The sequence below is a fragment of the Hakea prostrata genome, chromosome 7 (genome assembly GCF_041222555.1).
Source record: "Hakea prostrata isolate BN-2017 chromosome 7, UWA_Hpros_2, whole genome shotgun sequence".
NCBI classification, from domain to species: Eukaryota; Viridiplantae; Streptophyta; class Magnoliopsida; order Proteales; family Proteaceae; genus Hakea; species Hakea prostrata.
In genome coordinates this window covers 169,253-189,933 of record NC_142606.1, presented here as the reverse complement: position 1 = coordinate 189,933, position 20,681 = coordinate 169,253, and the positions used below count along the sequence as shown (strand labels likewise).

The window sequence follows — 20,681 nt, the reverse complement described above, 5'->3', positions numbered from 1 at the left end:
CTGTTGGGTTCATCTTTAATTCTCACCCCCTCTAAAATCAGAAAATGTTCTCTTCACCCAACATGTGGTTGTAAATTAAATTGTTGACCAAACCATTGCCCTTTTCGCAGCAATTCTCTTTACTTGTCTTGTGGTTCATGCTCTTCTTTGTTCTTTCAAAGGTCACTTCTCTATTAGGGCGACTTCACACTTAAATCTCGAAAGTGATGGAAACTTCCTTTCTTCTTTATCAGGAAGCTGACTTCTTCAGGACCTTAGATTTCAAGATTGCTATTGAAACCAAACCAAATAAATAGTGGGTAGTTTATTAATTTTGCATCTCAATATCGCTGACTTCAGTTCGTCAAACTAATGAACTTCAATCTTTATCAATGAAATCTGTCTCTTCTTCTATTTTGTTTTCTCCGCCTTTGGTGGGTTATATTAAAAGTTCATCTCTCTTAAGTCCCAGTGGAAATTGAGCTTCTGGATAGATTAGGCGCTGGGCAATACTAAAGTCAAATAAATGACTTATCGAAAAAGCCCAGGATGTGTTAATTGGAGAAGGCGTGATCAATTATTCTGTTTTGTAACTTCTGGTTTACTAATATATAGTTTTTTTATTACTTTAATTACTTTGATTTGAAACATTCCTTATCTACTTTGAGCAGTCAAATTGTCCCAACCTAGCTTTCTATCATGGAATGCAAAAAACTCAAATTTTCTGGTTCTAGTTTGTATCCGGTTTGGATTTCTGCCGTTGGAGTTTAAAATTTTGACTTTTGTCGATCCTTCCTGGGGTTAGGTTAATTGATTGTATCAAATTTTTTTGGTAGGGAACAATAAAAAAATAAAAAATTAATTCAGGGATTTCATATGAAGAGTGAGATCTAGGATACAAAGTCCACAGATTCCACTCTCATAGCTAAGAAATTGTATCAAATGATGCAGCTAATATCCTGGAACTGGTCTCTTTAAATTTGGAAGGGACATATATATCACAAGGAAGAGTCAAATCAATGATCTTTTCATTATGAGTTTGAATTCTCTATCCACCAAGGTAGAGATATATGTTTTCCACACGTTTCTTTGGTACAAAATGAGAGTTTGACCCATCTCTAAAAATTGACATATGGATTAGAGTTGAGACTTTATTGGATTCTATATAAATCCTACTTTTATTGTGAAGTAAAAAAACGTGAAAGAGACATATATTTCCCTTCTAGTAGGAAGATGTGTCAATCCTTGGTTACAAATATGCCTTCTAAAATAGATGATATGGTTAAACAAACTATTGATGTGGGTTTCTAACTCAGGGTAGCGGTCTACTGGTCCTGGTCCTATGCTAAGCTCACTCCCAAGTGGATTGGTAGCCCCAATGTCTCAGGTTGAATCCTCTCTGTTCCTTTGTTTCTTGTATTGGACAATTGTGTGCTTTTTGGCCTGGGCATGTAATTACTACCAACTTCTGTGAACTATACTACGCCCATCGATGGGGTTATTTTGACAGGGTCAGTGTTTGCGCTTATAATTCACAGGGCTAATGCTCCCATTTGTCGAACTCGAAAATTCAAACATTGCATGGCAAGGTCCGCAAGATCACCACTACAACATCCAAATTGAGGGAGGTGACTGATTTGCTCCTACACACATCAATAAAGAGAAAACTACTTTTATACAAACAAGGAATCCATATTTTACTAAAAACATGACCAAGATCCTCCTCATAATGTAGGAATATTAAAAGGCTTGTTGGAGAAAATGACTGTACTATAAAGGATAGAAGAATGTGTTTTTTTGGTATGAAAAGGACATACATACATATATCTCTATGTATTCTATATATTGAAGACTTTCTTGTACCAAAAATTCAACGGAAATGTGTAATGATTCTTTCTTGAGTTATTGATCTCACGAGGGCTAATAATTCAGAAGAAGCTGTTAACTTTATAGAATGCATGTTTACGTTTAATTCTTGTCTAATCATTCATTATTAAAGTCCATTTCCCAATATAATGATACTCTATATTTTTTCTATTTTGCAACTATGTCTACTTTCAATTTTCAACTTTCAAACTAGTGCAAGCAATATAAGATTATACTTTAGCATTGCATGCTCATCTAAAATGATTATAACGAAAAAGACATTGAAACAACCATAATGACCTTAGAAGAATAATCACATTTCAACTCATATTATTCTTAATATGGAAACTAAAGTGTTCTGCTTCATCTAGAGAGTTTGGCCAAAAGACAATCTTATTGGGTTAGGTTATTAAAGAATCCATTAGAGAGATGTCACCATACACTCATTGTTAGAGAAACTATTTCCCTTTTAAGAAACGTGTCTATTATATTTTTTTACTGTGGCATGGAAGTGCCATCAAATGATAATCGCTAATCCCAACTAAGCTTATAACATCTATCCAAAATTGCACGCGTGATGTTATAATTATATTATAGATCATCTCCTCGTTAAGGAAGATGTATGTGCTCTCTTGATGCTTTTCTAACACATAATAGGAGTGGAGCTTATCTTTGTGTTGCTAGGCAATTCTGCACGTCTCCTCAATCGAATGAACCTGTAAGAATGAGCTCGATCGAGGTGGTTGAGTTTCACCTCCGATGATCTAATTAGGAAATTCTCCGATTCAGGAACAATAAAGTATTGGGTAGTGATTGTTCAATTCAGTGTACCTTTCTCTTGAATTCTCTTACCCTTTTATAGGTTTTCTCTGTACAAGTTTGACTGGGACCCAAACATCTTTTTGATTGCAATACGACCCTTAATAATTGAGTTCTACTCAAGTATGAGTAATTGAATCCCAATTGAACACCTTTTCTTTGGCTACAAGTCTTCTTGGATTCGTCTAGCTATTCTGCCTTTGTACTTATTCGACCGACCTTATCTTGATCCAATCTGCTCGGACTGGACTCAACCCGAATTGGTTTGGCTAGTATAGTTCTCATTTATCACTTTGAATAGTGATCAAATGAATCAGAAGTGGAACCCGTAGTCAAGGTTTAAAGTATCCCATAAATACGATACAATACTAGTCAATACGTTCATATTGGACACAACTGATACAATACATCTCAATACGTCTCTCCATAGAATTGCACTAAACTACAATAATTAGTATGATACAATATTTGCTACGGGATGATACATTTCTTAAGATCATTTAACCGATGCGATACTTGATACCGATACTTTAAACCTTGCTTCTAGTGGGTCCCACCCCTATGTGTGGCGAAGAAAGCATTGTGAAAGTACATACTCCTCCCCTAACGGAGAGATGACTTAGACTATAGGAAGGGGGGAGATAATTATTAAGCCTTGATTCTGACCCCAAGAAGATTTGAACTTTTGACATCATTACATGTTTGTTTTAGTCAATTGCGCCAACTTCTTGAAATTATGATGGTCATATTTTTCTTTTTAGAAAAATTTATGTATAGATCCCTTTAGTGAGGCCTAAACTTTTGTTGATCCTATTTTTACAAAAAATTACGTCTAGGTCTCAAATGCATTAATACTGTTTGAGACCGTTAACGTCATTCCTCTCTACGTTATTGTTATCAACTTTATAGGTGGCGCGGGGAGAATCCCTGAACCCATCTTCTTCCCTTACCCTACCCTACCCTACCGTGTTTGTCCTCTACGTTCTTTTTGAATTAATTTTTGATCATATTTTCCTTTTGGAAGAAAAATACAAAAGAGAAAATTTGTGATAAACGAATCATGCCACGTGTGAGGCATTAGTGAGGAGGACGGTTTCTGGTTCTACTTCTACTGTAGCTGTGACGGCTTAAATTTGTGCATTAATTACAGCACGTGATGCAAAAGTGGAGTTAATGAAAATGAACGCTTAAAACAGGCCAGAAAAAAACAGCAGAAAAGCTCTCAACAAACACGAGGATGTCTAGTTCATGATTTATTCCCTTTTAAAAGAGGATTAAAAGGGATCTAGTTCCCATTTTTCAGGTTCAACTGTCTTTTTTTCCCAACAAAGTCAGGTTTTGCTCACTTGATTTTGTGTTCAAACCCTCAAAATTCAGGTTTTCCCAAGTTCCACAATGAATTAATCAGCTTTGATCTCTCATTGATGTTTTTTTCCTTTTCAAGTAAAATTATATATTCATGCTTATCAATCATGTATAGTAAACAGAATCCGGAGTGCTCTCCCATGGTTTCCTGACCACAAAAACCAGTGGGTCGCACTGGTGAATTTTTTTTTTAATTTTTTTCAAAAAGTATTTTTTACCGTAGGCCCCACTGATCTTTGTAGTCATTGGGGAGCACAAATGTCGGGGTCGCGCTGATCCGGACTCTAGTAAACATACTGTTAAAATTTACAAAAAATAGTTAGAAAATGAGAAAAAAATAGCATTTTTCATTGGCTATGAAAAATCATTTCTAGTGCAAAGAAAATATGAAAAATTCCTTCTTGTTGTGGCCAAGAACTGTAACTGAAATTCCATTGGGAAAAGAACTAATCAACATTTAGGAAAACATTGGCATATGGTATATTGGCTCTATACAAATTTCTTACTTCTAAATTACTTTTGCTGGGTCAATAAATCGTTATCCAACAAATCTGTTGGATTTGGACATTTTAGGATATGTTAACATTTAGGAAATATTCTCGCAACTTCAATAGAGATGTCTTCTTGTGTTATATAATATTCATAACATTTTCACGTGTCGGAGGAAGATAGAGAGTAGGAACACAGATTCAAATCTAAGATTTCTTTGATTTTAATGTCTATTGTTGTTGCAGAATTCAGTCTCTCCTAGTCAAACAAAGGAAGCAAGCCCAATCTCTCAATGTATTTCATAACTTAAGAGTGCATGCTTGATAATGATAAATATGTGAGTATTTATAGATCTTAGGAGATGTTACCTTAACTGTGCAGTAATGGAGTTCGAATAGAATTTTGTCATTGTTGCTAGTTTCCTGGGGAGATAAATCTTATCCGTCAAAACAGTATTACTTGGATTGTAGTTGTGGAGTCCGATCTGGATTCTAAGAATAACCCGACTTGATCGGAATCCTTATCCTATCTTTAAGGAAGTTGGATATGATTCAAATTGTATACCTTGCTTAGTGCATTCGTTTTACCAAAGTTTAATTGGTCCAATTCTTCTTTGATCGACCCAGACAGATCTATTATAAAATATCAATAACGTCTATACATAAGAGATTACCCCTAACCACCACTGTGTTAGAAACAACACTATAAATCATATAAAAATACAGAGTCTGAATCCTCCACTGTCAAGATTGGAGTACAGTGAGATCCCACTTCTGATTTATTTTTTCAGCATTAAGAGATGAACTCTATTTAGATTGAGATCCCATACTTTCAAGCAGTATATCTAATTGCTGAATGCTTAAATATAAGTCGTGTTCAGACTCAAAAAATTTGAATTTACCCCCTCTTAATGTATAGTGAATAAATATGCAATAGATGACCGTACAATACTTGAATACTTATAAGAACAAACCAACTGGGCTTAGCAGTCGGCACAGCTAAAGACCAAGAGATCAATTTGAAAACGAACTCCTCTCTTGTCTCAGTCTCAAGGCACCGTCCTTCCTTGCAAAAGAACCTAAATCAGATGACAGAAACCCTTCTCCTAAGTCTTTCTGTACCAAATGATCCAGTCAAAACATTCTAGGCTTTAGTGTGAACATCTAAACAATAGTCGGCGGGTCTCTTTTTAATTTCATGTGAAATTTCTCAAAATTCAAAGCAGAACCTACAAAAGGAAAAAGGAAATGCGAAACCGAACTCTCTGAAACGCTCCCAGGGAAGCATTTTGTATTAATTGTGCACAGATGTGAAGCGACCCTGTATCCATGGCGGCGGTATTACAGCTTTGAATTCCTCTCTTTACGGGTTTATATAGCCGTTGGTTTGTCCTAATCTTCTCTGCTTGCCAAGTTTAATTCTTGGGTTGATTTGTTCCGAGTTCAACCAAGTCAGCGACAGTGAATTCAGGTTTGGTATGTGCTTGTTGAAAGTGGCGGACCCACGAGATATAGGCAAGTACGGTGGATTTCCGAGGAGAATCGATGAAGAAGACACCGATGAAGGTTCATCTCAGCCACCGCCGCCACCACCACTTGTGGCACCGGCGGCACCTATGTTTTCGGTTTACAATAGAGAGCGAGAGATGTCAGCGATGGTTTCAGCCCTGACCCGTGTGGTATCTGGTGAGAGAATCGCTCCTTCTGTTGCAGGATCAAGTAGAGGTTCAGGTTCCTCTGTTTCACCTTCTTCGTCTTATAACACTACCACTTCTTCATCTTCATGGAGTGGAGGACATAAGAGGGGACGTGAAGAAGAGAGTAGTACTGGTCAGCCTTCTGAATCTGCCATGAGGGTTTACAGAAGTTTTGTTGATTTCAGAACTTCACAAGGAGAATCATCATCACCATTCGGTGTTGCAGGTTAGTTTTAATCAAGAACGCCCCCAAAAAAAAAAAAAAAAAAATTTCTTATAAAGTATGGTATTCTAGAAGAACCCAGATCTCTCTAAGATTATTAAATGGGGTTAAATATCTAATTGTTTTGTTCTCTACAGTAAAAGAAGAGGTTCAGACGTTTTTGCCAGCAACTACTGCTGCTGCTGCTGTAACTCCTCCCGTTACTATTGCCAGAGAAGAGACAGCTTCACAAGGAGAAGGAGAGGGAGAGAGGAGAAGAAGATACCGAGGAGTAAGACAAAGGCCTTGGGGTAAATGGGCAGCTGAAATAAGGGATCCACATAAAGCTGCAAGAGTTTGGTTGGGCACATTTGATACAGCAGAAGCAGCTGCCAGAGCTTATGATGAAGCTGCTCTCAGATTCAGAGGAAACAGAGCAAAACTCAACTTCCCAGAAAACGTCACCCTGGCACCTTCAATGCCCATTTCTCCAGCTACCCAGTTGACCATTTCTGGTTCCCAGCAAACCCTTTTACCACCTTCCCAAACGCCTCGGCCGTTCATGCATCCTCAGAGTTCTGACCCAACTAGAGATTACATTGCTTACTCTCAGTTGCTTCAGAGTTCTGGAGATTTTCAGAGACAACCACCAAATCTGTTAGAACAGATGTTATATTCTTTTCCACAAACTGCTCCTACTGGTTTTGCATCTTCTTTCTCTCATGCTACAGCTATGCCATCTTCTTATTCTTCTGTCTCCTCTTCCCTTTCTTCGTCATCTTCTGCTTCATATCCCCTGCCACCTTTTATGAGTTACCCACAAATTGATTATTTGATGCAGCAACAACAACAACAACAACAACAGAGTCGTGATCAGGGTGGTGGCGATGGTAGTAGTGGTAGTGGTCCCTCAGGTTTTCCGACGACATCCTGGACAGATTCCGGTCATTATCCGCCGTCTTCTTCCAGTTGATATTTTTTTTTGGTCAGAACTCTTTTTGGTCTCTGTTTTCAATTATTGTCTTCATACACTTGTTAGGATTTTGATGCATTTGATACCGATTTGCAAGCACTGTTTTATTGATTTTGTTTGTTAAAAATTTTTTTTTGGGACACAATAGCAAGAAAACAGCCACTGTCACTAGTTAAACATTCATCCAAAGCAAAATGCAGAAACGTCAGCTCCCGAGATTGTCTGTTATTTGGCTTACACAGGAGATTAATTCTGTCAACAAAATGGAATCCCAATCGTTTCTTATATCTTTAGTATGCGTGGTACATATTGAACAAATTGAAAATTTTATATTTATTCATTTTGTTAGTATTTAAAGGTAAATTTTATCTGTAATGGAGAAGCTTTTACATGCCTCTTGCCTCTTTCCTAATTAGAAAAAAATGTCTCAAAAGTTAATTAAGATGATGACACGCTTGAGTGAAAATTCTGTTTGTCGTTGGCAAAACCTAGTTAAGATTGAATTTTGCAAAACTAGTGGCGCTGACATGAAAATGTTTATGATATTTCATGATATCAGCATCAGATGAACATTACATGAATTCTATTAAATCTTAACCACTCAAAATAGCATACGTACACGAACATTACATGAATTCTATTAAATCTTAACCACTTAAAATAGCATACGCACACATAAGTAAAGAAATTTTTTTTTTTTTTCTTCCAAAACGAATTTGTAAGTATCTGGATACTCAAAAGTGGGTTGGGTAGGTGGAAGATCACTACATGTTGCAATTTCAAGAAGGCAGATTTACCAGAAAGGGAAAGGGAAGTCTGGAAGATCCCTTTTTTATTAAAAGATTTAAATATTTATTATTATTTTTTCTTTATGGCGTAGAAGATAAACGATATTGTTATTGAAATTGAGGAGTTTGTGTTTGCTGCGGTTACTTGCAAAAGTGGTTTACCTCTTCGCTGGTACATAAAGTTGATGGACGTCATGGCCTCATGGGCTAGTTTTGAGCACACGTGTCATAAATTTGCTGATCAGCTCGGAAAAGAATTATAAATGCCACGTGTGCGAACAAAATAGGGCCTGGTGGATTATGAATCTGTGGTTGTAAAACTAGGTGAAGAAAGATTCCAATATGAATATGTCAAAGATTTTCTAGATGTCAAAATGTTGACCCATTGATTGTGCTCCAAATGTGTCTCATTCTCAAATGTCTTACGTGCTTAATAGTAAGTATGTTAGATTGGGGTTAACCTAGTATGCAATAAATAAATTAAATAACTAAACTCAATTTATTTTATTATTTTTAATATTTTTTGGTGCATTAACAAAGTATCTAACGAATTAACACCCGTTAAGAATTCACATATTGAAAAACGAGTACTAAAACACGACTGAGACTACCAAAAAATAAAACAACATATAACTATGGTATACAATTTTGTTCAAAGGGGTCATCATCTGTTATATTGATCTATATGATGTTTAATTAAGAATAATTATAATAAAAGGCTTTTTCTTATCAACATTTATTTTTTTTGGGTAATATCGACATTAAATTTTAAATAAATAAACATGTGGCTGAATTTAGTTCATTGTCCACTTTTTAGAAAGTTAGGTGGCCTGCCTGCCTCCCCAATTCTAGCAAGACAATGATAAAGTTTAGGTGTGTGAGTTTTGAAAGCTGCCAACTTATTGTCGTAACCATGCATGCAAATATGCCACTTGTCAACTTGAATCATATAACACTCGATTCCAAGTTAGGTATCTGTGGATGATCTTTCCTATCAGTTTTATAAAATTTCAAATCATTGACTCAGATTATAGCTACTAGGTTGTAAGGTGGCAATCACATCTCTTGGTTTATCAAGGTTTTAAATCTTATCTTTTTGAGTGATTCGTGATGAATCCCATTGACTGGTTCTATAATCTGTTTAACAAAAGCAAATAAATTTATGACTGACTTCAAGATTGTCAATCTTATCTTTGAAGGTTAACTCAGATTCAAGAAGAACACTTCCAAATCATATGCGCATGCCTTAGTGAAACTGTGATCGATTCAGATTTCATAGAGACCCTTTACTTGAATACTAATTGAATTCGGATTTCAGAGAGACCTTTTTCTTTCTTGAAATAGAAATTGAAATGATTAGCAAAATGACAACTCCATCTATCCAATTATGGATGAACACTGGAAACCTAGAAGGTTCCAGACACCAGAGAACCACCAGCTTTAGTTATCACTTATCAGTGCCCTTGGCCAAAGCACTTTTTGGATAAGTATTCCTTCAATTTCACTTCAACAACAAATATCTATTGTCAGAGATGTCAAATAGACTAGACACCATTCAAAATCCCCTCTTTTTCATACTCATTGTAATCTTGGATTTCGTCGAGTCTGGATTAGCTCATATCTAGTTAATGATTACGGCCTGACTGGACATTGTCAGATTTGAGAGATTTTAGTTACAGAATTATCCAGTCGAGGTTCAAAGGTGAAGGGTCCATATCCTAATTTGTTTGCAGTGAACCTTCAGGGTAGAGTGTTCAATGTTCATGAATTGCTATTCATCTTCAAAAATAATGCTCCAGTTGCAGATCCTGTAAATATCTTCAAGCCGGGATATCATTGATCCTTACTAGAGCAGTGGTGAGAATCGAATTCATTAATTAGTTGGACGACTCGTATAATTGGATTCTGAGCACCAAGCTTTAGGCCCTACGCTCATTTCTCAAATGTTCAACTGATCCATTGAGCACCAAGAGATTGAAATAGGTAATTATAGTCGACATAATCAACCTGGGTTTTGGCCGTTTGCTTTGTGGTAGGCTTTGAAGACTAGAAACAGATGTTTTTGATCATACAAACCTCAATTTTACAATTGCAATGGTTGATATACACGCCTAACTACCATTGAGACATGCTGCCATAAAGGAAGGACATATCTTTCTCACAGTGATGGTGCCTGGAGTGCTGGGTCCATTCAACGTGGGTGTGTCAAGTCTTCATTTTAAACTGTTCGAGAAGATTTCTTGGCAGAAATAGCCACAATAGCACAAGCAGAGGCAGCTCAAGATAGTCTAGCAGTTGCTGATGCTCTCTCCAGAAAAAATTATTGCCTTCATTGGGCTGCCTCTGTAGTTATAGATGATATTCTCTTTGTTGCATAATTTCAGCACCGGACTTCTTTTACATCCCTCGAGCCAGCAACAGCTATTCTCACCTTCTATATAAGGAGCTCTGAATACGAGGATGTCAAAAACTTGGTGCGGCTCATCACCAATTGCTTCTATACTTAACTGGAGATTCATCTCCTAGCTTTCATCTTAATAAATTCAACCTTCCATAGTTTAGCATTGTCTAATAAAAAGTACCAAGATAATAAATATAAGTGAATGAAAGATAGATGAAAAACCTTCTTTCCCGATTTTTGAGAAGTAAAAGAACAATTGACAAAAAAACCGACGTTCTAAATGCACTTTAGAGGTATAAATTTGGACTGTTGCATCATAATATCTCCAAAGCAGGACACAGGGCTCTACAAATCAAATCAAATCAAACAGACTTTAAAAAAGCAGTTGCTTGCTTGGCCACAAAATTGGTCAATTGATACAGCACAGACGTTTCTTCCCATAGCTTGCCCGCATTCCTCGGGGAAAACGTTTGAGTAAACAAAAGGTGAAATTCATTCTTTTCAATGGCTAAAAGCACTACCTGTATTGACGGGAAGCTACCGTGCATGCACTAGGTGTACAACACATTCTCCAATTCAATCCACTTCAACGGGCACCAACATTTTGAACTGATGTCAAGCCAACCTGTAAGTGGAAAAACAGATCAGCATCAAGATTTGTGATATTCCCACCCTATTTTCCCCGGCCCAGCACCGGGAGAGGGGAGAGGGTGATGTGGTTGAAAGTTCTTACTGACCTATTTAAGCTTGTGTTTGTGAATCATGTTTTCCTTGTGGATTTGGTGGCAAGTCTTCTCCACAAGATCAAGCAGCTTCTCCAAATTCATCGACCAAGAGTTGAGAATGTCATTGCTTTCCTTGGCTTTCTGGAAACATACTATTCCCATTGGTCTATCAATCTTTGCCACTAGCGACTTGGTTACAACCATTTCTGAGAGGTGCTTCTCAGCTTCCTAAAACAGGTTTTGGAATGAACAAACTGTTACTACCGAATGTACCCCAAAAAAGAACCGTCACAACTGAACACTATAATGGACAACATATAACAACAGGCAAAATCACATATCATGAAAAACTGAAAGTTATAAACTAAAAAGTAATGTCAACCAAATAGTTAAGTCTAGCTTGATAGGGCTACTCGAAAAGCATAAGATTTTAATATTTTAGAAAGCAGCCAGTGGACAAGGGGTTTTTTTGGTCCAAGAAAAGTTAGAATTAGTTATTGTTTTGGGTTACCAATGTAAGAGTTGAGTGTCAGGGATTTAATTGCAAGATGTCATTCAAATTCCAACTCAGTTTTGTTATTCTCTTAGAACAGAAGTTTGAGGAGAATCTATATGGTAGCTTTGTATTCACATGGTGCAGGAAATAAAAATAAAAAGGAACACAAAAATGAAGCCTCCTAAATGACAAAAATACCCCCCCCCCCCAAAAAAAAAAAAAAAAAAAAAAAAGAGGAAGAAAAGAAAAGAAAGGAATCCACTACTTTAATAGCCTCAAACCAACTGAACCAGCTTAACTGTTGCCATTTAATCATATGAGAAAGCAGCCCTAGATAAAATTTTCTTTCCAATGCCCTCTCCTCCTTAAATCAAGGATAATTTCTCTATACGGAATGGGAAGAAATGACTCTTCCACTCAGATTGCAGGGATAATTAATTGTTGGTAAAAAGCTTGTGGGCATGTTCTGCATTATCATCTCCCTATCAGTTTTAGCAAAGGCCCATATAGAGGCTTAAACCATCAAACAATGAATGACAACTCAACTTTGATCAGAGAGTCACAAAACACTGACACAACACATAGGGTTTTTAACTTAAAAATGACTGACTATATGGATGGGCTGGGACCCAAATTTTAGCATATATATATATACTTATTTTCCAACAACAATAGATAATGATATCCTTTAGATTGATTACATTTGAAGCAGAATTCGAAGTACCCTGATGATTAAACTAGTATATTAGATGCAATGTTGGGACCTAAGTGTCTAGTAAGTTAAACCGAAGTCTACTCACTAATAAACCACTAGTAGCTAGGGTATTACCATGGTCATCTGCAGCATATGTGACGTGAAATGGGTGAAACACAATAATAAACTCCACCAAACACTCACTTCGTACATGGTATAAAAACTTTAGGTATGATGCTATGAGAGCAGTCTACTAGTATCTGGCAGAGTAAATCGAATGAAGAAACATATATTCTCAATTACTAATATGAAAACCTCGACATAAAATGTAATGCATCAAACCTGGATACTGAGGCACAAAAGCTTCGCCAGTCTGTCCATGGTGATCCTTGAGTAATATTTGGAGACAACCAATATGTTCTGCAAGTGTTGATTGCCAAAAAGAATTAAACATCAAAAGGCTTATGAAGAGGCAAGTCAATGACCTCAAACAAATGGAATCTCATTACATGCTCAATGATTCTCTGTCTTAGATCTTCTGCAGCCTTTTCACCCAAGGAACCCCCAAGCATATTCTTCTCATTCTCAAATTCATCCTTATAGGCCTCCCAAAGAGTTGTCCACTGGATCACCTCCATTGTGACCAGCTGTTTCAAGAGCAATCTGAGATGGGACGATAGAACATACAGATGCATAAGAAAAAATAAATACATGAGAGAAGGAAACTGCCATTGCAAAATCAACTATACACCCAAAGAAAACATCAAGAAGATTACAAAAAAGAAAAGGTATACCTGAATTTTGGAATTTCAGAAAGGTTCTTATCTTCTAAGGTGGAATTAAGAAGACTTGATTGCATTGGATCATGTGGTGACAATACCAAATACCAGGAAATTTTGCGGAGGACCTAAAAGAAGGAATGATATAAGGAAATCACAAAATATAAAAGAACTCACACGACAGAGAAATCATGTCAGAAGAATAGCTCAAATAGCCACTTACCGGAATCCATTGTGCTGGATCTTCTCTCACAGCAGGGATCTCATATATTGCCTTGTAGCTACGGCAGATCTCAAGGTAGTCATTGTTATGGGAGTGGTACCTACACAACAGAAATGAAGTGAATAACACCATAGCAACTTCTAGTAACACCAAATACAATCAAACTTCCAATTAAAAGTCATCATACAGTCCACATCAGCATGACCCGTTCCCTTTGGGACAATTTTGGATGCACAGACAGTATGGGGAAGTAAATTCTATTGCAGGCTCCACATGTTGGACAAGTGAAGAAAAGTAGAGTAAAACTAGCATTTCCCTCAAAAAAGTTAAATCTAACTTCTTGTCATTACAATGTAAAGTCAATATTCATGTTCCAGATCATATTCTTCTAAGATGTCCATATTAAGATGTCCCTAAGATAAGTAGCTGACTCAGACAAGCCCAAAAATAGGCTACAGCTAAACCGTCCTTCGTGAAGTGTTCAAATGAGAATTACCTAATCCATTAATTTGGTTGATTCAGGCTCTCCCCGTTCAGAAGAATTGACGCCTTCAGATTCCAAACCCATCTACAACCCTACCCCACCCCTAACTATCATATTCAATTACCTATTACCATTCTCTACTGCAAATCAAGAGCCGGTTTGAACCAGTAGCTTGATGGAGCAGCATCCAGGGTTAAATGAAGCCCCCCTTGATTGGATGCTAGTGTGGCAGTAGAGACACCAGAATTGTATGCAGCAGCAAGCAGGTTTTGAAGAGCAGATACCATACAAGCCAGAATCTACCCCCAAGCCCCAATATTCCCATTGTTAAATTTAAGTTTCAGTACGCACACAAAACCTTACAGAACACACATGCAGCCCCCAACCCAAACACCCCTCCCCCCCCCCCCCTATTCCCGGAAAAAAAGGGGAAAAAAATCATAGAGAAAGAAGAGAGAGGGGGGGGTGAAAATGACACACTTATCTCTGTAACCCAGAGTCATGGCACACCCATATAAACATGACAATAGAGAGGTACAGCTATGTAATATGTTTTGGTGGCATACTTAAATTGTGGCTGTGGAGGCAAAGAAAAAGATAAACACTCTCTCTGTACATACATCCAGCCAGGTTCATCCCAAGAACCCATTTGTAAAGGCTTGTCCCCCAGTTGTAAGCATCAAGTGTCCAGCAGACCTTAACTTCAGGCACTAAGGCATGCACCTGTATTATCTAACATTTAACCATATAAGTAAGTTATCTGTCAGTTGTACTGCATCAACCGCAACTTGTAAGGCTTTAACATCGTGTTATACAGGTTCTAAAAATTAAACTGAGCTTAAGCGAAAATGGTTCAACCACATCAAGTCCCTAACGCCTTGTCACCCCAATTGTTACCGTCCCTCTCCCAACATCTGAATGGTGCATTGTGCGTAATAGGTAAAACTGTAGTCACCAATAAACATATGAGTACAGTGGCCGTGAAGACAAAGAAGAAGATTAACCCCCCCCCCCCTTTTTCCTATGCATACATTTCAGCCAAGCTCATGCAAGTACCCTTTCTCAAGATTCCCCAATTGTAGGCATCAGGTGTCCAGCAGACCTGCCCTACAGAAACCAAGACACGCACCTGTATTACCTAGCATTTAAATATTAGAAAAATTACATATAGACCCCCTGTATTTCAAATCAATTACATATACTACCCCTAAAAAAATCAATATTACTAATGCCCCCTGCTGTAAGTGTTGGGGTTAAATGATGATGTCATCGGTTAACAAATTTATTAAATACCCATCTAACCCTTTTTCTTCTAAAAATTGAAAGAGTATAAATAGAAATAGGAATATTTTTATTTTTTTATTTTTTTATTTTATGGAAAAGTATTTTGTTATTGAAAATCAAGTTACAGTTTTCTCAGTTTACTATGTTTTACGTATTCGTATACTACTTCCTTTAGGTTAGTGTAATAATTTTACTACCAAAAAAAAAAAAACAAACATCATCATTTAACCCCAACACTTAACAGCAAGGGGCATTTGTAATTGATTTTTTTTCGACGGGAAGTAAATGTAATTGATTCGAAATTCAAGGGGACTATATGTAATTTTCCCTTTCAAGGGCACCAAAAGAAAGAAGGGTCAATGGGTATCTAATATATCTGTGAACCGATGATATCATCATCTAACCCTAACACTTAAACAGCAGGGGGCATTTGTAGTTGATTTTTTTCCCAGGTGTAGTAGATGTAATTAATTTTTTTCCCCAGGGGTAGTAGATGTAATTGATTCAAAATCCTAGGGGTCTATATGTAATTTGCCCCTAACTATTTAAATTATCTCTCAGTTGTACTGCACCAACAGCAACCTGTCAAGACTTTAAACCCACATGTGATTCTAATATTTAAACTAAGCTTGGGTAAAAATGGTTCTATCATATCAAGTGCCTACTATTCCAATTATATCCCCCCCTATCAACATCACTGTGTGTCCTATTCTAGGTAATAGGAAAAACTGTAGTCACACATTTACATCACAGAGACAAAACACAATCAACCCCAAAAAACAGGTAAACCCATTCAGCTAACCTTATCCAGGGAGAACTCAGTTCGTAAAAATTACAAAACAAGATTCATTTATAGAAGCAGTATAGAAAAAGCAGTTCCTTTCAACATGCAAAAAGGATTGCCCTTTGAAAAGAAAGTTCAATCAGTCAAAAAAAGTCGCACTGGAAATTGGAAGTCTATTAGGCATAAGAAAAATTTCATAAAAGAAGTAGAGTTATAGGATTTATCAATATCAGGATAAAGTGTAAGAGTTATGCTGGAAAAAAAAATGAGAAGAAGAGAAAAACCCCCACATCTACTAGGCACTAGAGCAGTAGTGGCAACGCAATTAGATATCCTCAGAATACTGAAGTAAATGGATTGATCGGAAAACTCATCCCTGATGCCTTAGAAAGTATTCAAAATAAAAAAGAGAACTAGGTAAATAAAGAGAAATACCGTATCATTAATTCGTAATATATTCGCTTCAACTCTAATAATGAAGGTATATCAGCAGGAGCCTCCTCAACAACATTATCACCTTCCTTGGCCTTTTTCTTCTCTTTGGAAGCATCTATATCAAAAGCACGTGGAGTAATCTTCTTTGAGAGGATCTGTGCACGAACATAATCCCCATGGTCTAAACATAAACGAACCTGGAAAATTTTATATCACAAGTCAGTTGCAAACATAATAGCATCATATATTATGTCATAAAAGATCATCTTCTCTCAATCAAGCCTCCTTATCTTCAGGTAATTTCATACTTGATCGAGGATAAATGCTATTTTCTCCGTTTTCGCCATTGCTCCAAATGTTTCCACCTGAAACACAAGATCATCAATAAAGGGCAATAATAGTATTCAATAATGAAGGACAAATAATAGTATATACAACTTGTATATCTCTTACAATTGTTCTGCTTTAATGCCAGTAATATTATCCAAAGAAACTTAATCAGCATTGATCATTGGAAAATGCAAAAACTTGTTGTGAATGGAAATCTTTAGGAAGCTTCCAGAATAGTATATAGTACTTACTGCAACTTCTTGCATCAAATCAGCAGCTTCAGCAACAAGGCCCTGTCCTTCCTTAAGTTTTGCAAGTTTCTTGACCAGCCTTGCCCTCTCGATCTCAACGTATATCTACAGAGTAATTAACAGTTCTTAGAAGAAAAAAGAAGGAAAAAGAAGAAAAAAAATTTAACAGAGGGAAACAAATTTAATTTTTGTAAATACACATAAGCGATCACCTTCCCAGCAGATACATTGTTAAGTGTTTTGATCAATTCTACACGAGTTTCAACATCTGGTGTTTCATCAATATATTGCATTGCTTGCTGGACCATTGCAGTTACTGCCTGGTAAACAAGTAGATAAAATTGTAATTATTAGGAAACCAACCCAACCACAATGCTACACAAAAGAATCAAACAGAAATATAACTTAAGATTAAATCACATGCATGAAAACAGGAAAAATCAGAATGATGTGTCAAATAATGCATAAGAATTATTAACCCTCACAAACATAATCAATAAGCATAATCTCAAATTCAATACATTAAGTAGAAACATAAGTATCAAAAGGTTATTGAACAGAAACAGCTGATTTGTGTCATGAAATAAGATGAAAGGATTCCCAAAAGAAACAACTCTAAAGTTTATCGCAATGCCCCAAGTTATTTAACAGTTGAAAACTTCCTTGATGAGACATCCACTGAAACCTTTGCTTTACCATTCATGCCAATCCTCTCATCAATGGTGTCAAATGCAAGAATTCCATTGACAGCACCAACAAAATAATTTGATTTCATGGTCCACTCCGTAAGCAGAACTTTGTTATCATGACTTTCGGGAATCAAACTACCATGGAACAAAATTAAGCAACCACTCACCTTTTTTCCTTTTTTGAACTCCATGGTAATATGTCAATGGCAAATTAGTCAAAAATCCAGAGTTAATCAGTTCACAAGCTTATTGCTTATTGGCTTACTCGGCACATTTAGCATAAATGGATACCAAAGCCACACCAAGCCTCAATTTCTGAATCATGAAGCAAAAGACCTGGAACAGCATGAAGACCACCAGACGGTGTACGCTGTATGTGGATAGAACCACAGTGAATGTGAAGGTAATCTCCACTAAGGGCCTAACAAGCGTACATTTGAATCATTCCAAGAATCTTCAACATTCGGTAATATTCATAACAAAAGAAATTAGCCCACAAAAATTTAATACTCTTTAAGCCAGGGAAATAAGTCCTAAGCCAATTCTTCAGGTCTGAAGCGAAAAAAAAATAAAAATGAAATCAACCAAGGTATTCAGTCGTGTACTTCCAAATTGCGACTAATACGCATACAGTGTTGGGCTAGTAAATTTTGTATGAGCTAGAATTAGAAGAACATCCCGGTACTATTACTCTGTCTTAGTCTGATACCTGCTTGAGTTGACCTCTTCTCTTCGATAAAAGAACGATCTGGTCGTTAAGAGTCCTCCAAGCCCGTGCTTGAAAGCAGAGTTGAAGAATGTCGATAACAGCTTTCCTTGTCCCAGCTACCTCACCGGCAAGTCTCATCTGCTTCTCCACATTCAACAAAGACTCTATGGCAGAATCTAGATTACCTCCTCCTTCCTGGAAGTACGAATAGAGAAGCAAGAAACATAGAAAGATTAAAGAAAATCCAGCATAGTAACGAAGCAATTATAAAGAAAAACAAGCGAAGTAACGAAACAATTATTAAGAACCAAAGTGAGAAACAACTAAAGATCAGAAAGCGAAAATTCGAAACAAAGTACAAGGAATTGAAATGAGAAGACTGGTAGATTTACCATGGCTGAATCGATTCGGTTTCTAACTCCAATGCCTAAAAAAATCAACAAGAGAGATCGAGAATTGATAATTTCGTCGACTAAAAAGGCGGAAAAAGAACCCTAGACCCAGGGGATTCGAAGCTTCAAAACACGGAAACCGAGCAGAGAGACGGTGACACGAAATAATGGAACTCTAAGTACCGGTACACTGATGAACCAGTAACCCTAAGCAAGGCTCTAATGATCGAGCGGAAGCCAAGAGCTTTTTGCTTTTTCTTTGGTTTCTCTCACAAGAAAAGAGTCAGTAAGTTTACACGGCACCGGTGGGAGGACGAATTTTCCATGATCCCAATTTTTTATGGTAACACGTGTCCCAATAACGGCGTTTAGCCTTCCCTAAGTTACTTATTATTGTGTTTGGGGGGTAAAAATCCAAAGTTACCTCTTAGGTTATTCAATTTATCAGTTGAATCCACTATTATATTATATTTATCAGTAGTTAATTTAGTTTTTATTTATTTATTTTTAATATAACACCCACACAGCATCCATTTTTTTTTTTTTTTTTTGGTAATTTAGTCTTTCATTCAAAGACAGAAGTAGCAAATTGAGTACAAAGATCAATAACCAAGGAGAGGAAGATGACCAGATTGTCTTGCCTTGAAGAGACATGGCCTTCCTGGCTAGAGAGTGAGCAATAGAATTCATCTCCCTAAAGACACACGAAAGAGCAAGCAGAAAAACTTTTGAGTTACAAATAAAATATTCGAAATGATAGAATGCACTTCCACTGATCTATATTCCGCTGAGCGGTCGAGGCATTCTATCAAAGTAGCACAATCAGACTTGAAGACAATATTCACCAATCCTTCACTTACAGCCCATTGAACTGCATGTAGGATAGCCAGGGCCTCTGCTTCAAGACTATCCTTAAAAATGGACTGGAGAAGAAATAGCTCCCGAATCTTCCAGACCTCTATTAAAAGCTTTAAATCCCACGCCACCATTTAGTCTTATACTTATAAAATATTTAACTTATTTACATCACCACTTAATCATGATTTCTTAATGGTGATGAATGTCTTTGATATATTTTATCCTATAAGAAGTCTAATTGATAAATTGAATAACTCAAGTGGTGGCATTAATTTTATGTGATTCACGGTTGGTGCTGATTTTTTTTAAAGTAAAAATACCGTGTTTAGTTGCTTGGAGGACATTGCTTATCTAAATGCGCAGAACGGTCCAGTAAAACAATCTAGACTATCTGATGCCAAAATTTTGGCCGTTCATTTCAATTGAGATATTTTGAAAGCAACAACGATCCAAATAGACCAAAATTTCGGCATCAGACCACAGAGATTGCTTCACTAGATCATTCTGCACTAATAGAAACCTTTTAAGTTGCCTAGGCCAAGGTTTAAAGTATCCCATGATACTATACGATACTTGCCGATACGTATCCATATTGACCCAACCGATACGATACATCTCGATACGTCTCTCCATTGAATTACACTAAAATATATTAGCCCGAGCGATACAATACTCGATACAGGACGATATGTCTCTTAAAATCACCTGACTGATACGATACTCGATACCGATACTTTAAACCTTGGCCTAGGCGCTAGAGATGAAAATAAAAAAATGAAATTTAAAAGGTAATGTGAAATTACTTCTGTAAGTCAAATAAATAAATGAAATTTAAAAGATAATGCGAAGTTACTTCTATAAGAAGATGGGAATCTCTTTACCCATCTTCTTCATTATTTTATGAGAGAAACAATGTTGTTAATGGGGATGATGAGATTGTATTTGCTAACTGTGCATCTTTTCCATTGTA

At 36.7% G+C, this 20,681-nt stretch overlaps 2 protein-coding genes across 2 annotated transcripts; one reads left to right on the top strand and one right to left on the bottom strand.

Annotated features, from left to right (window-relative positions):
* Positions 1 to 5,536: 5,536 nt before the first annotated feature.
* Positions 5,537 to 7,520, top strand: LOC149008709 (uncharacterized). The gene is made up of 2 exons (XM_089162861.1): positions 5,537 to 6,440; positions 6,575 to 7,520. Exons 1-2 carry the CDS (start codon positions 5,996 to 5,998, stop codon positions 7,387 to 7,389), a joined length of 1,260 nt encoding a protein of 419 aa, XP_089018987.1. The 5' UTR covers positions 5,537 to 5,995; the 3' UTR covers positions 7,390 to 7,520.
* A 2,528-nt stretch (positions 7,521 to 10,048) lies between these two features.
* Positions 10,049 to 19,105, bottom strand: LOC149008708 (26S proteasome non-ATPase regulatory subunit 12 homolog A-like). The gene is made up of 12 exons (XM_089162860.1): positions 18,854 to 19,105; positions 18,462 to 18,656; positions 17,276 to 17,383; positions 17,064 to 17,168; positions 16,791 to 16,847; positions 16,483 to 16,679; positions 13,496 to 13,595; positions 13,288 to 13,400; positions 13,003 to 13,156; positions 12,836 to 12,913; positions 11,316 to 11,531; positions 10,049 to 11,203 (listed from the first exon to the last, which is right to left on the bottom strand). Exons 1-11 carry the CDS (start codon positions 18,854 to 18,856, stop codon positions 11,316 to 11,318), a joined length of 1,326 nt encoding a protein of 441 aa, XP_089018986.1. The 5' UTR covers positions 18,857 to 19,105; the 3' UTR covers positions 10,049 to 11,203.
* Positions 19,106 to 20,681: the final 1,576 nt, after the last annotated feature.

Coding starts and splice junctions, on each gene's coding strand:
- LOC149008709 (XM_089162861.1), top strand. CDS start 5,996: ATGTGCTTGTTGAAAGTGGCGGACCCACGAGATATAGGCAAGTACGGT. Junction 6,441..6,574: donor ATCACCATTCGGTGTTGCAG/GTTAGTTTTAAT, acceptor TGTTCTCTACAG/TAAAAGAAGAGGTTCAGACG.
- LOC149008708 (XM_089162860.1), bottom strand. Junction 16,848..17,063: donor ATTTGATGCAAGAAGTTGCA/GTAAGTACTATA, acceptor CTTGTGTTTCAG/GTGGAAACATTTGGAGCAAT. Junction 13,157..13,287: donor TCTGAAATTCCAAAATTCAG/GTATACCTTTTC, acceptor GTCCCATCTCAG/ATTGCTCTTGAAACAGCTGG.